Source organism: Apodemus sylvaticus, chromosome 7 (assembly GCF_947179515.1).
Source record: "Apodemus sylvaticus chromosome 7, mApoSyl1.1, whole genome shotgun sequence".
Classification (NCBI taxonomy): Eukaryota; Metazoa; Chordata; class Mammalia; order Rodentia; family Muridae; genus Apodemus; species Apodemus sylvaticus.
This window is the reverse complement of record NC_067478.1, coordinates 74,698,050-74,713,364: the sequence shown is the minus strand read 5'-3', so window position 1 is coordinate 74,713,364 and position 15,315 is coordinate 74,698,050. Positions and strand designations below refer to the sequence as shown.

General features: G+C 39.4%; 1 protein-coding gene across 1 annotated transcript in view; it reads right to left on the bottom strand.

Moving 5' to 3' along the window:
* The window catches only part of Dmxl2 (Dmx like 2), a 137,920-nt gene that overhangs the window by 82,956 nt on the left and 39,649 nt on the right, over positions 1-15,315 (bottom strand). The window contains exons 7-11 of the mRNA XM_052188322.1: positions 14,813-14,991; positions 12,491-12,674; positions 9,322-9,496; positions 966-1,205; positions 144-415 (exon numbers count right to left, since the gene is read on the bottom strand). Coding sequence (XP_052044282.1) covers positions 144-415; positions 966-1,205; positions 9,322-9,496; positions 12,491-12,674; positions 14,813-14,991 — 1,050 coding nt within the window. The remainder of the gene's footprint in view (positions 1-143; positions 416-965; positions 1,206-9,321; positions 9,497-12,490; positions 12,675-14,812; positions 14,992-15,315) is intronic.

Sequence of the window (15,315 nt, the reverse complement as noted above, 5' to 3'; positions counted from 1 at the left end):
ACTGATCCTTTTGATTGAAAACAAGAATGTTTTTTCTTAGTTGCTTATAAAAACTAAATTTTTTAGTAAGTCTGAAAATCTGTGAAGTCTATATAGCATCTTGTTACTTTAAAACTATAATCATTTTCATCAGGGAAATATACCTGAACTTGTCTAAATATTCCAGGGTTATATTCATCCAAATACTTTACATGCCACACTAGAAAAGTCCCGTCCACAGGGTGTATGGTGAATAACATGTCAGGGTTCTTATTCCACTCTGTCAGCAGCGTTTCAATCTTCCGATCCAGCAGTACTGTAGGCAGTGGCATTGAGATGCTAGGGCGTGGATGGGTTCTAGGGCTTCCCTCGCGTTCTCCATCTTCATGTTCTGATGATCCTGTACCTGCCTCAGATTCTCTATCCAGAGATAATTCTAAATCAGAAAATATATTTATCAGAATATATACTACATCATACTATAAAATTCATTTAGAAACTATTTTTGGTCAGCAAAAGTATTTTCTTGTCCAAATTAAAATTATAAAAAAATATTTCCCAAAACCGAATATGGCTTCCAAAGTACTACATTATTCAAAGAACTATAATGAGATATATATGTTTGGCTGGCGCACATGCACAAATTTGTAATCCTATCTATTCAGGAGACTTAGGCAGGAGGAATTTAAACTCAAGGCCAGTCTGGCAATTCAGGAATGCAGTGTCTCAAAACAAAATGAGAAGGGCTGCAGGACTAGCTCAGTCATGGAGGACTTGCCTAGCATACATGAGTCCACATCATAGCAAAACAAAACATCAGCTAGAGTTAGATGATGTGGCAGGAACGAGCACAGCGCCTGTGAGAGATGGCCGATACTTATACAAGAGAAAAGCACAGTGACAAAGAAAAGAAGGAAGAGCTCAAGCTTAAAGAGGCCCCTCGGGAAGCCGCTATTCTAAGTGAGGAACACCCTGAGGGTACACACCGTGGTCCAGTCTCATCCGTAAGCCCCGCTCTCTCTCCTCCTGTGAGCGCTCCTCATCTTCTCTATCTGCATCATCACTTTCATGATCTAACTGTTTTTCAGAAAGTTTTCGTAATTGGTGCATAAATATTTCAGTTGATGATGTAAAATGAAATTCCTTGTTATTTAACCAATGAACTACAAATCCTCCATTGATATCATCAATATTAAACGCAGTGCCAACCAGGACATTTGGAATATCTGTAAAAACAAAAAAGATTAAATTTTCAATATGGTGCTCCAATTTCTTTAAAAATATGACACGTGTTCATCATGATTTGTCATATTCTTACACAGAGAAGATGCTAAAAAAAAGCAAGTCAGCATGATTCTACCAGGTTTGTGACAACTTTAACTGAATTTAATGATGAATGTAAATAGTAAAAACTAGTGGCATACTCTTACAAGAAATTAAATGACAGTACTAATTTCAAAAACAAATATAACAACACATCAACCTTACTGAGTCTCGGTTTTGAGAAAAGGGAGTGAACACAGCTATAAGAGGTAAGTGAAGGAGTTTAAACATGAACTGGATAATAAACTGTGTGGACTGACTTAACCAGTTGCTAGGCATTGGCAATGATGCTGCGTTTATGGGAGCGACTTTGCTCACTCATAAGGAAATACTCAAAGTTCCTAAGGGTAAAAGTCCATGATATGTGCAGATCACTTTAAAAAGACTAAGGAAAAAAGACTCCCACACCTGCCACATGATCACATGTACACACACACACACACACACACACACACACACACACACAAATTACAAATGCCGATGGTTAAATCTCTGTGACAGCTATGAAAGTGTTCACTATAGTCCTGTAACTTTGCGGAATGTCTAAAACTTTCCTACAAGTTGAGCGGAAACAAGACAAGGATGAAGGGGAACTGGAAAGTGAACCAGAGTTCAGATGCCCAGAGTCCATGTAAATGCTAGGTGGGTATCATGGCCCATCTGAAATTCCAGCAGTCAGAAGGCTGAGACAGAAGTGACCTAGTCAGACTAGCTAGAATGATGAGCTCTGGGTACAACTGAGAAATCCTGCTTCAATATATGCGGTTAAGAGTGATTAGAAAGGCTCACAGATTCAACTATGAACCTCTGTATGGACACACACATGTATGCATGTACACATGCACACACACATGTAAACATGCATATATACACATATGTACACACATGACAGAAAGAAAAAAGACACAATATACAAACACATATAGGTTGAAGAAACAAATAAAAATATGATTAGATAGTAATATATGGTGTATTTACATAAACAGTATGACATTTATAAGAAAATACAGTTGGCTCAGTAGTAAGAGTACTCGCTGCTCTTGGAGAAGCCTGGATTGGTTTCTAGCTCCCACATGATGGCTCACAACTATCTGTAACCCCAGGTCCGGGGAATCAGATGCCCTCTTCTTATCTACTTGGACAGAAAGCATGCCTGTGGTGAATACACATAAATACAGGCAAAGTGTTTCTACAGATAAAACAATAAAAGAAATCAACTAATTGTCTTTTGGCTATATCACAGATTTAAATGATTTTCTGAAAAAAATAAGAGGAAAAAACTAACTTACAAAAGCATTTGAATTTAACAATTAATTTGGTCAATCTATAAATTGTATTTACAAGAGTATCTATAATGCATCAAGCCAAATGACTTAAAAATTATATTTAAAATAGTATGTAGGTGGGCAAGGCATGTAGCGCACACCTTCAATCCTAGCAAGAGGCATAAGCAAGCGGACCTCTGTGGGTCTAGGCCAGCCTGGTCTACACACTGAGTCCTGCAGGCCAGCCAGGGCTAGATGTGGGGAGCCAGTTTCAAAAAGAAAACAAAATAACACTGGAAGGCAAGGCCCAATAGCTACAAGAACATATGACCTCTACCTTTATCCACAATAAAACAATGTGCGATCCCAGCCCATTTGATTTTCAAGAGAGTGCACAGACAAAAGCCAAGCTTCTAAAGTAAATGGAATTTATTGTGGACCATTATTAATTGTATTTTTTAAAGTGTCTTTATCAGAGTCAATAACTCAAGAAAAGCTTCTTTTAGATGAATCATGATATGCACTCACTAATAAGTGGATATTAACCTAGAAAACTGGAATACCCAAAACATAATCCACACATCAAATGAGGTACAAGAAGAACAGAGGAGTGGCCCCTTGTTCTGGAAAGACTCAGTGAAGCAGTATAGAACAAAATCAGAACAGGGAAGTGGGAAGGGTTGGGTGGGAAAACAGGGGGAGGGAAGGGGACTGATGGGACTTTCGGGGAGTGGGGGTCCAGAAAAGGGGAAATCATTTGAAATGTAAATAAATATATCAATAAATTAAAAAAAAAAAAGAAAAGGTTAAAATTTTTTTAAAAAAATCTAAAACCACCAACACTTTAAAAAGTAAGTTAAAATAAGTTACAGGACATTCTTAGAATATAATAAAGGTTTAAGACCAAACTAAGCATAGTGATATCCACTTATCTATATGGCTAGAACTCCAAAGGCTGATAATAATTATAAATTCAAGTCCAACTTAGAGTACATTTCAAGATCTTGCCTCAAAAACTCAGGGTGGGGGCAAAAAGACTAAAAGGATAATATAAGTAAAACAGCAATCATTGTAGCATTATCAAAAGAGGAAACAGGGAGAAGCACAAATGCAGGCATAAAGGACAGTAAACAGTTGGTGGCTGACTCTGCTGAGCCTTGCCTCTTTCTATGGACTCTCAACTCGCCCCCTCCCATTCCTTTATGTTAGCACCAATGCCTAGAAATACCTTCTACCTGAACTCCACCCTCACAGCGGCCACATCTGACATGGATTCTTATTCTCCTTTCTTGCTCTCCAATACCACCGCCAACCTGGCAACAGCCTGCTTAAATGTGCCCCTCCTCTTACCTCAACTCCAACTCTTGGTTCAGACTCAGAGTCCCCCTAGCCCTTTCATTCCTGTCTCTCCAGATGATTCTTTGCCTTACTGTAACCTGCTTGCAGGATCCCTTCTTCCCACCACCCCTCCAACTCTCTGTGACCTAGCATGTTGGTGTTTCTTTTCTGAAGCTCCTCTTGGACTTTTCACCTAGCCCAACTCTAGTCCTCTCTGCCACCCACACACCTCCAGAAGCACACTCTACCAGGCAACACAGCCACCATACATTTCTAAGATCCAAAGAGGGCAACAGACACCAAAGACTGAAAGCCCAACTCAGCAAAGACACACCCAGATATCAACACCTAGAACTATCTCAATCATCTTAACTCCAGATGCCTGGGCACCGTCACAAAAATACAAACACTGACAGTCAAGACCATATCCCTCCACCAGAACCCAGGAACCCTGAATTACAGAAGGTCCCAAGAAATGCATAGCTAAACAACAGGGCGAGAATATCAAAATACCAATTATGAATATGTTCAAGGACCTTAAAGGGCATATGAGTGGATCCGTCAATGAAGTCTGTGAAAATATTAACAGTAAAATGAAATAATGAAAACAGTTCAAGACCTGAAATCAGTAAAGAAAACCTACCTAAACCTGAGAGGTAGTCTTACCAACAGAGCAGGCAATTCATAGAGAGTCTCAGGCACTGAAGACGATGCAGAAGAAATGGAAATCCCAGTCAGATATGTTAAGCTAAAACAACCCAGGCACAAGCATCCAAGAAACTTGGGACACTATGAATAGAACAAATTTATAATACTAGGAATAGAGAACCCCAGCTCTAAGGTAAAGAAAATATTTTAACAAATGTAAGAAATTGTCTCTAAAGTAGGAGGCCCATGAAGCATAAAGACCACCAAACAGATGGAAAATTCTCCACAATACATAATAATCAAACAATGAATCTAAGGAACAAAGAAGAAGAAAAGCTACAAGAGGAAAAAAGACCAAGTAACATATAAAGGAGATCCAGCAGAATAACACCCAACACCCAACTTCTCAAAGGTCCCCTAAAACTAGAAGGCTTCATCCCAGAGATGCAGGGATGGTTCAATCAATGTTAATCAATAAATATAATCCACCACATAAACACACTAGAAGGCAAAAACCACATGATCATCTCACAAGTTTCAGAAAAGGCCCTTGACAAAATCCAACATCCCTTCAAGATAAAAGTCCTGGAGAGACTGACAACACAAGCAACATCCACAGCACAACACAATAAAGGCAATATACAGCAAGCCCACAGCCTAAATTGATTTCCATGAAAATCTAGAACAAGACAAGAATGTCCACTCTCTCCATACCTATTCAACATGGTACATGAAGTCTCAGCTAGAGCAGTATGGCAACTGAAGGAGATCAAGGGGATACAAACTGGAGAGGAAGGAATAAAAGTACAGATGATAGTAACTTACAGATTTACAATAATAATTTTATACATGAAATAAAAGACCTTAAAAACTCCACCATGAAATTTCGACAACTGATACACTTTCAGCAGAGTATCAGGAAACAGAATTAACACACAAAAATCAGTAGCCCTCCTATATACAAATGATAGACTGAAAAAGAAACAATACCTTTCACGATAGCTCCCCCTAACTAAAAACATAAAATATATCAGGATAATTCTAACCAAGCAAATGAAAGACCTGTATAAGAAAAACTTTAAGGCACTGAAGAAGATATCAGAATCCTCTCCCAGACCTCACTTGCTCATGGGTCAGTAGGGTTCACATAGTGGAAACGGCCATCCTCCCAAATGCAGTCTACAGATTCAATGCAATCCCCATCAAAAGCCCAGCACTTAGGTCCCAGCACTGAGAGAGCAAAGTGGACAGGAGCTCTAATCCCTAACCAAGAAGGTATCTCCAACTGACATCTGCTGGAAAAGGAAAGCTTAGTTTTCTCTATTGGAGTCTCACTGGGTATATAAAACCACACTTAAGGGCAGGCCCCATGCCCAGCAGTAGAGGGCAAACACAAAACACAATCAGTGGTATTTTGGAGGGTTTTTTGGTCTCATGTTGCTCTGTCTGGGCATTATTTCTACCTTACCAATCTTTTGCTAGTATATTATAGTATCTGATTTTGATTTTGAATTCGTGTGTGTGTGTGTGTGTGTGTGTGTGCGCGTGTTTGCATGTGCACAAATATGCATATGCCTCTTGTATTGTTTTTTTGGTTTTTTTTATCTTTTTTATTATTTGCTTGCTTGTTTTCTAAGAAGAGAAAGAAAGAAGGCATCAAGTTAGGTGAATGGGGAGGTGGGATAGATCTAGGAAATGAGAAGGTAAACAATGATCAGAATATTTGCAAAAAAATATTTTCACATAAATACTAATTATATTTACTAATAATATTAGTAGTAACTATGTATGTCTAAAAAACAGATAAATTTAACTTAGCAATATATTGTTTCTTCTAAAAGTATGGAAAATGTAATTTCAACAAGAAATCAACAGAAATAAAATTATTAGCAAAAAATTTTTCATTTTTTTATACTATCATAGGAAATCCAGTGTGTAAAGTACAGCAAGCTTCAATTTAGAACAGTCATATTTCAAGATCACTGGACAGGACACATCTGTAATCACTGTTAAAGATCAGATTTTAAGAACTGTATTCAGCAAGTATCATCATTATATAAATAAGAATTTAAAAATGAAACTCTTTTTCACCCTGAAGCAACAGACCTCCAGTTGATAAAGTAAGACTAAATTTATATAAATACAGTGTCTTAGTGAGGGTTTCTATTCCTGCACAAACATCATGACCAAGAAGCAAGTTGGGGAGGAAAGGGTTTATTCAACTTACACCTTCTACATTGCTGTTGATCACCAAAGGAAGTCAGGACTGGAAGTCAAGCAGGTCAGGAAGCAGGAGCTGATGCAGAGGCCATGGAGGGATGTTTCTTACTGGCTTGCTTCCCCTGGCTTGCTCAGCTTGCTCTCTTATAGAACCCAAGCCTACCAGCCCAGGGATGGCACCACCCACAAGGGGCCCTCCCCTCTTGATCACTAATTGAGAAAATTCCCCACAGCTGGCTCTCACTCGCGGCACTTCCCCAACTGAAGCTCCTTTCTCTGTGATAACTCCGGCCTGTGTCAAGTTGACACACAAAACCAGCCAGTACAATTGACCCCTTGTCAACCTGACACACAAACACATTACTATTAAGCCTCAACCCTTACTTTCTCATTCATCCCCAAGATCTAAATAACTTTAAAAGTCCCACAGTCTTTACATATTAGAAATTCAATCCCTTTAGAATGTACAATATCTTTTAAAAGACAGTGACTTTTAAAAATTCAAAGTCTCTTAACTGTGGGCTCCACTAAAATACATTCTTCCTTCAAGGGGAAAAATATCAGGGCAAATATCAAAAGCAAAATCAGACTCCAACTGTCCAATGTCTGGGATCCAACTCACGATTTTCTGGGCTCCTCCAAGGCCTTGGGTCACTTCTCCAGTCCTGCCCTTTGTAGCACACACCTTGTCATCTAGGCTCCAGCTGCCTATACTCCACTGCTGCCGCTGTTCTTGGTGGTCATCTCATGGCACTGGCATCTCCAAAACACTGTTGTCTTCCACTGCAACTAGGCTTCATCAATAGCCTCTCATAAGGTCTCTTCATGGTGCCAAGCCTCAACTTTTAGCATGACCCATTCAGTCCTGGGCCATCAACTGCAATTAAGCACCTTTACCACTGCCCTCTTGTGGCCTCTCACAGTGCCAAGCCTCATGCTCTTCATGCCCGCTTCATGCCCTCAAAACCAGTACCACCTGGGTGACTCTTACACAGTACCAAGTCCAGCCGCAACACAAAGTACAACCGTGGCTATCTCTGAAACACAGTCTCTGTGCTCTCAGAAAACACTTCCCAAAAGATTTCACCTCATTGATGCTGGTCTCTTCTTAATCACCGCTAATTTCTTAGCTCCAGCTAACCAGCATCAATAGTCCCAGTAACACAAAGGTTTGCTTTAGTGGTTCTGGTGTCTTATTAATCACAGCTGATTCTTCAGCCCCAGCTAACCAAAACCACAGAATCTTCACAATCAAAACATGGCCCTGATAAGAGTCTTTAATCTTCCCTCTCAAATTTCACAAGCCAGCCCTCCATCTTCTACGCTGTTCCCTACATTATCTTCCAAGCTCCTACACAGACTCTTAACACTGAATAGATTGTCTAGCCCAAAGTTCCAAAGTCCTTCCACAGTCCTCCCAAAACATGGTCTGGTTGTCACAGGAATAGCCCACTACGCTGGTACCAATTTGTCTTAGTCAGGGCTTCTATTCCTGCACAAACATCATGACCAAGAAGCAAGTTGGGAAGGAAAAGGTTTATTCAGCTTACACTTCCACATTGCTGTTGACCACCAGAGGAAGTCAGGACTGGAACTCAAGCAGGTCAGGAAGCAGGAGCTGATACAGAGGCCATGGAAGGATATTCCTTGCTCAGCTTGCTTCCTTATAGAACCCAAGCCTACCAGCCCAGGGATGGCACCACCCACAAGGGGCCCTCCCACCTATGCTCCACAGCTGGGTCTCATGGAGGCACTTCCCCAACTGAAGCTCCTTTCTCTGTGATAACTCCAGCCTGTGTCAAGTTGACATACAAAACCAGCAGTACATACAGTTCTATCATCAAGGCAGCAAGAGAGTTACAGTGTGTTTATATATTTTTAGACCAAAAGGAAAAACAATGCCCTTAAAGAGAAGCTCTTGCTGGGCAGTGGTGGCGCACGCCTTTAATCCCAGCACTTGGGAAGCAGAAACAAGCGGATTTCTGAGTTCGAGGCCAGCCTGGTCTACAGAGTGAGTTCCAGGACAGCCAGGGCTACACAGACAAACCCTGTCTCGAGAAAGAGAGAGAGAGAGGGGGGGGGGGATCTCAAATATGCTTTGCCAACATTAAACCTGTTTCTGTTAATTCTTAGCCAGATAAGATAACAAGCTAGAAGAAAATACCAGCGCTAAGAGAAACACCTATCTAAGGATATACCAAGAAAGTCTGCATAGATAGAACATATGCTATGCCAAGATATAAACCACTTAGATAAGGTGACAACAAACAGTTAAGCTACAGAGAGAACACGCTAACCCCAAGCTGCCCCATTCGTGCTCCCAGGCCCAAGCCCGGCTTGATTTACCTGGAACCTTTGTTATAGTCTAGACAAAGATGTTCAAATATATTTACGGAAATCATACCCTAAAAGTCACAGAGTCCCAACTGAAGAAGGATTACTTTGTATTATATTTTAAAGGGCAACATAAAATAAGGACCAGGTTATAAAAGTAACACTGTTTTTCAATTTCCCTGCCTTACTTCACCACATTTCTACTACACGGTACCTGTGGCAGGATTGATGCTCGCCGCAATGTGAAAGTGGCACAGTGCGTTGGCATGGTGAGAAATGTGTCTGTGAACCTCATGGGTTGCAGTCTTGTCAGGCATCAGTTCAGCATGAGTTACAAGAACAGAAGACCTCCTCTGTCCTTTCCTTAAATTCTTCAAATGATGTATTGTCTAGAATAGAAAAGTGTGTCTTAAACCCAACTCTGAAAGGTCTAACAATGCCAACCAGAAGTCTTTCCATTACTCAAAATTTTAAGACTGGCCTCCTGTGGAAGTGATGATTTTAAGATAAACATTCTTGATTACAGTACAATAATTTTGGATATATGTTCCATTGTTCTTAAAAAAAATTAAAAGTTAAGGCAAAAAGTAGTTGCTCAAGTATAGATACTTGTGGTATCTATAAACTGAATAAAGGCTCCCGGTTAAGCTTAGGAGATTCAAATTTTGTGGCATGGGGAGGTTGGGTAGGGGGTGCTTTAGGGGTATCCCATACTAAAATAAGATTTACTACTCAAAACAACAAAAATAAAGTCCCTGAATCTTCTTTCCAGGAAAAAAACGCCTCCCAAAACTCAATGAGAATTAGATTGACCTAAAAAACAAAATGCATTATCCCCAATATAAAAAGGAAAACAAAATATAAAACAGAATAGGAACCACTTAGAGCAGGCAGGAATGCCCTCACTGAAGCACTGGCCTATGCTCACAGAGAGCCTGCTGGGGACAGCGCCCAGGCCTTAGTTACACTTGCAGGCAGTAATCTGGCACTGAACTATCTATCGCCCAAGACCGTGGCACGCAAGACTCATATTACGATGCAGTTATAAGGTCAAAACCCTTCACGGTAGCCTACTCACAAGCATGACTTAGGGCATGGGGCCATGGTCATTTTTAACATAACTTCTTCCTATCACAGCCCCCTTCTTAGTCTATAACTTACCCTACCTCCAAATACCATGCTTTAGAAATCTCCCAGTCTTTTCCAATGTTCTTGTAGTGAATAAGTGACAAGAAGATACCAATGCTTTTCTACTAAAATACTGTATCTGGTTCTCCTTTTTGGGTTTCCAAGCATTATCCCTTTCCTTGCAGAGAGCAGTATAGCTCCGATGTATGTTCTCTGGTGTCTCCCTGCTATGAAGGCTCTGCTTTCTTAGATATCCTAGGCCAAACTGTCTATTAAAGTTTTTCAATAGATACTTGACATTCAGGGAAAACATACTATTCATTTTTCTTCTAGAAACAAAAAATATAATTTAAAAATATACAGAACTGCATAAACCTAGTAGTTTGGGGTTTCATAGGGAACGGTATCAGAAAGCAGTGTGCTAGGCAAGTTCTACCACTGAACTATCTCCTGAGCCCTGGCCTGCAGGATTTAAATTGAGCTGTACCCTACATAGTACCCTGCAAGTAGGCTTTTCTTTAAAAAAAAAAATTAGACATTATGCATAACATTGTTACAAGACATGAAAGCTTGTCAAATCACTGGCATGTCTGTTTTACTAAAAAGATGTATATCAGATGTCAGAGAGGACAAAGACTTAGTCACCAGACATTTACGCACAATGAAGATAAAACATGTACAAATATATAAAAATTAGTAAACATCTAGTTAGTATTTCAGTACTTTTTCCCTTTAAATTTCTATATAAAAACAAAAACATCATTTGAACTAGTCTGACTTGCTTTTAATTCACTTAAGTTTTGGCTATTTTAAAAATGTATGGGGCTGGAGAGATGGCTCAGTGGTTAAGACCACTGACTGCTCTTCTGAAGGTACTGAGTTCAAATCCCAGCACTCACAGCGGCTCACAACCATCCATAATAAGATTGTCTGAAGACAGTAACAGTGTCCTTCCACATAATAAATATATAAATCTTTAAAAAATAAAAATGTGTGACTTGTGTCTAGTTGTGACTAGTGTGTGACTAATGTGTGACTAGTGTCTAGTTGTGAAGAGCGAACAAAGCCCCTAGAGCCTGCTCGCTTCGTGTGAAACTCATCCTTGAGCACCAGTCCTAAAATATCAAACTCCAAATATTTCTACTTGACAACAAAGTCATTTTGACAATGCAGTCATTAAACTAAAGTACATTAACATACAAGTGTAACTAGTAATCAAAAGTGATGTTTATAATATATAAACATTCCATACAATATGTTAGTTGTGGGCTGGAGAGATGGCTCAGAGGTTAAGAGCACTGACTACTCTTCCAAAGGTCCTGAGTTTAAATCCCAGCAACCACATGGTGGCTTACAACCATCTGTAATGAGATCTGAAGCCCTCTTCTGGTGTGTCTGAAGACAGCTACAGTGTACTTACATATAATAATAAATAAATCTTTGGGCCGGAGCAAGCAGAACCAGAGTAAGCAGAGGTCCTGAGTTCAATTCCCAGCCACCACATGATGGCTCACAACCATCTGCACAGTATACTCATATACATAAAATAAATAAAATAAATCTTTAAAAAAATTATTTCACTTTCAAAGTATTCAGCAAGAGTCACTGCATAGCAATGACGAGTTCACTTGGGCCTCACAGTGGTTTTGAGACAGAACTTCACATAGCCCAGTGACCTTCAACTCCCTGTGTAGCTAAGGGTGACCCTGAATTTCTCCCGAGTGCTGTAATTACAGATGTGTAGCCCTCCCCTAGCCTCTAACACATCTTTTGTTAGCTGCTTTCTGTTCCTGTTGTGCTGCTGCTGCTTTGTTTTCAGACAGTCTTGGCCTTAAATCTCAGTCCTCCTGCCTCAGCCTCTCAGGTGGAGAATTACCAGCAGGGAACACCAGATCCAGGTTTACCACCCAGAGCTTCTCTGCCTAACATAATAATCAACAAATAATCTTTAGTTTTAAGGAACAAAATAAAATAAAAACATTTAGAACTAAGTTCAAGGACTTTTACATATTTTACAAATGCTAAGTACTATTACAGATTTGATATTTGACCTGCAAAATGAAAACATCGAATTTATGTTACTTATCTAGACTATATGCCTAAAATCATCACTGTCTTTAGCTTTATAACAGCATACTGAGTAGTCTCAGAAGTATAATGTAAGTATTCACTACCAACTTTATCACATGTTCATGTGTACTATACCATCAAAACAAATCTTCAAAATCCATTTATCGCTTTCCATATTATTATACCTCAAGAGCATGCTGGATTCTGTCTTTGTGTTTCCCAGCAGAAGAAAGGTTGCTGGCAGCACTGGAGGTAGTGGTCTCACAAATCTGCTCACCCAAAAGGCAGTCTTCAGGTAACAATGTTTCTGCCCAGAGCCGACACACACCATCATGACATGAAGTCAGTAAGACATTACAGACAGAACCTCTAGCAGCGAAGAGAGAGAAACATACAATGCTATTAGTGTCAATGCCACCCATGAACTAAATGCTATTAGCATTGACTCCTCGTGTACTAAGATGGCATTAATATAAAACAGTAATTTACTGAGGCCTTAAAATTGCTGCCTGGGATAGCCTAAGAACTGGGAAAGCTCTGACAGCATGTGCTACTTAAAGCCAGACTCTAAGGAACACCAGCGGCTCCTAAACAGACAAAAAGCAGAAGGAAGCCCGACTGCTGTGAGTTAAAGGATGATCACAATAAAAAATCATTAAATACAATTATTTAGTTTATGGCAGTAGTTCTATCAATTCTTAAAATTTGACAATACAAACAGTTGTAAATAGGCAAACAAAGAAGCATAATATAACCATAAGAATTTCATTACAAACTGTAGATCAATGTCATTAAGTTAAAGGCAGTAAGAAAAATTATGTAATATCAAACAGCTGAATACTTAACTACTTATCATAAAATAACAAATCTCAATATCTCTCTCTCTCTCTCTCTCTCTCTCTCTCTCTCTCTCTCTCTCTCTCTGTGTGTGTGTGTGTGTGTGTGTGTGTGTGTGTGTGTGGTATGTGTGGGGGCTTATAGGTTAATGAGTCAGAGCCAGAGCCCTGTGCACACCAGGCAAGTGTTCTACCAACTGAGCTATAGTTTATTTTTTAAATTGCTTATGGGCTGGAAAGACGACTCAGTGGCTAAAGAGTACTTGCTGCTCTTGCAGAGGACCAGGGTTCGACCCCAGCACCCACACAGCAGGTCACAACCATCCCTAACATCAGTTCCAGAAGATCCAATGCCCTCTGCTGGCCTCTATGAACACTAGGCAAAGATGTGGTGCACAAACGCATGCATATTCAGGCAAACACATACATATAAACAGAAAGCAGTAAGTCTTGAGACTAAAAAGGTGGTTTAGTGGCTAAAGGCACTTACTGCTCTTCCACAAGACCAGGGCTCAGTCCCTCTGTTGGCTCACAACTATATGTACCTATATATGTATCAAAGGGATCTGACGCCCTCTTCTGACCTCTGTGGGTACTGCAAGCATATGATGCACAGGCATGCATACAGGCAAAACACTCACACATTTAAAATTAAAAAAAATACAAGTATTTTTAAAAACTGCTCACATGAAATTTAACTTTATCAAAAGTTTTAAAAATAATTTTAAGTTATTACAAGAGATATAAATAACAAACAAAATAACCTTTTTAAACAGAAATGTAAGCTGTCTACTAATTATTTTGTAACTACAACACATTAGTATAGAGGGCTAATCAAACGAAGATTCAAAAGAAGGTGCACCCTTAGCAAGGTTGAGGACTTCAGTCCCTGGCATTTGGAATTCAGGATTCAGTCTCTCTTTTTGAATGGATCAAATAAATCTTTCATCTGGACTCTAAAGACAGATAAAGTCACTGTCTTATCTCCATATCAAGTGCCATTCTGTCATGCACAAATTGTAAATTATATTCTTACTACCATGTACATTATTAGTATTTCATTACTTTTCCTCAATGGGTACTCCCTATTACAAGCAAAAATATCCTTTTTAGAATCTTCCATTACCAATGTTACTATTCATAATACCAGCTAATGTGGTCTGGGCAAGTATGTGTTGTGGCCTGTATTAAATATAAATACTGGGCTGGAGAGATGGCTCAGTGGTTAAGAGGACTGACTGCTCTCCCAGCAGTCCTGAGTTCAATTCCCAGCAACCACATGGTGGCTCACAACCATCTGTAATGGGATCTGATGCTCTCTTCTGGTGTGTCTGAGACAGGGATAGTGTACTCATATGCATTAAATAAATCTTTAAAATATGTGTGTGTGTGTGTGTGTGTGTGTGTGTATTTCATGTACACAAGCACATCTGACTCACTGTTCTCTGAGATGATATTATTAGTATCCTCATTCAACAAAGAGAAAAACTGGGACACAGAGCTTTAAAAATCTATTCACAAGCTAATGACAGATAATATAAGCTGAATTCAGATGGCTTTACTCCAGTCTATTCTGTTAGTCACAACCTATCAGTACAGTGAAGATTCCATTTTCATTATTTTATAAACATTTAAGAAAAACATTAACAATGTATGAAACATGCATCCAACCTGGGCATGTACTTGCTAGTTTTCCGCCATGAGAAACCTGTCACGGCTCGAGGGTGTGCCAAGTAAACAAAGGAGAACTGAGTGGAAGCCCGCCTCCTTTTCACTTCATGGGTGTCCTGAGGGATGATTGAAGACTTCCAGCCAGTCATAGGGTACCACACTTTCAGAAGACAGTCATCCTGCCAAAGATAGAGGTCCACATAGAATAATTTTGTTATTCAAAATGTGGTAGTATAAGCTTTAAAACAAGATATATCTTTAAAATACAGAATGTAACTGACATACTTACTACAAAAACCTAAAATGACATTTCATTACTTTAAAGAAATAAATGAGCAATTTATTCATGATCAACCTTCTCAGTATAATGGCATTTTTCAAACAGAGTAAGGTTACATAAAGTCCTGCAGATGAGTGAAGAGTGGATACTAGTCCCTTGGATATAAAAAGGGGGGGGGGGGGAACCATTGTGTCTGTCTGTCTGTCTGTCTATCTATCTATCT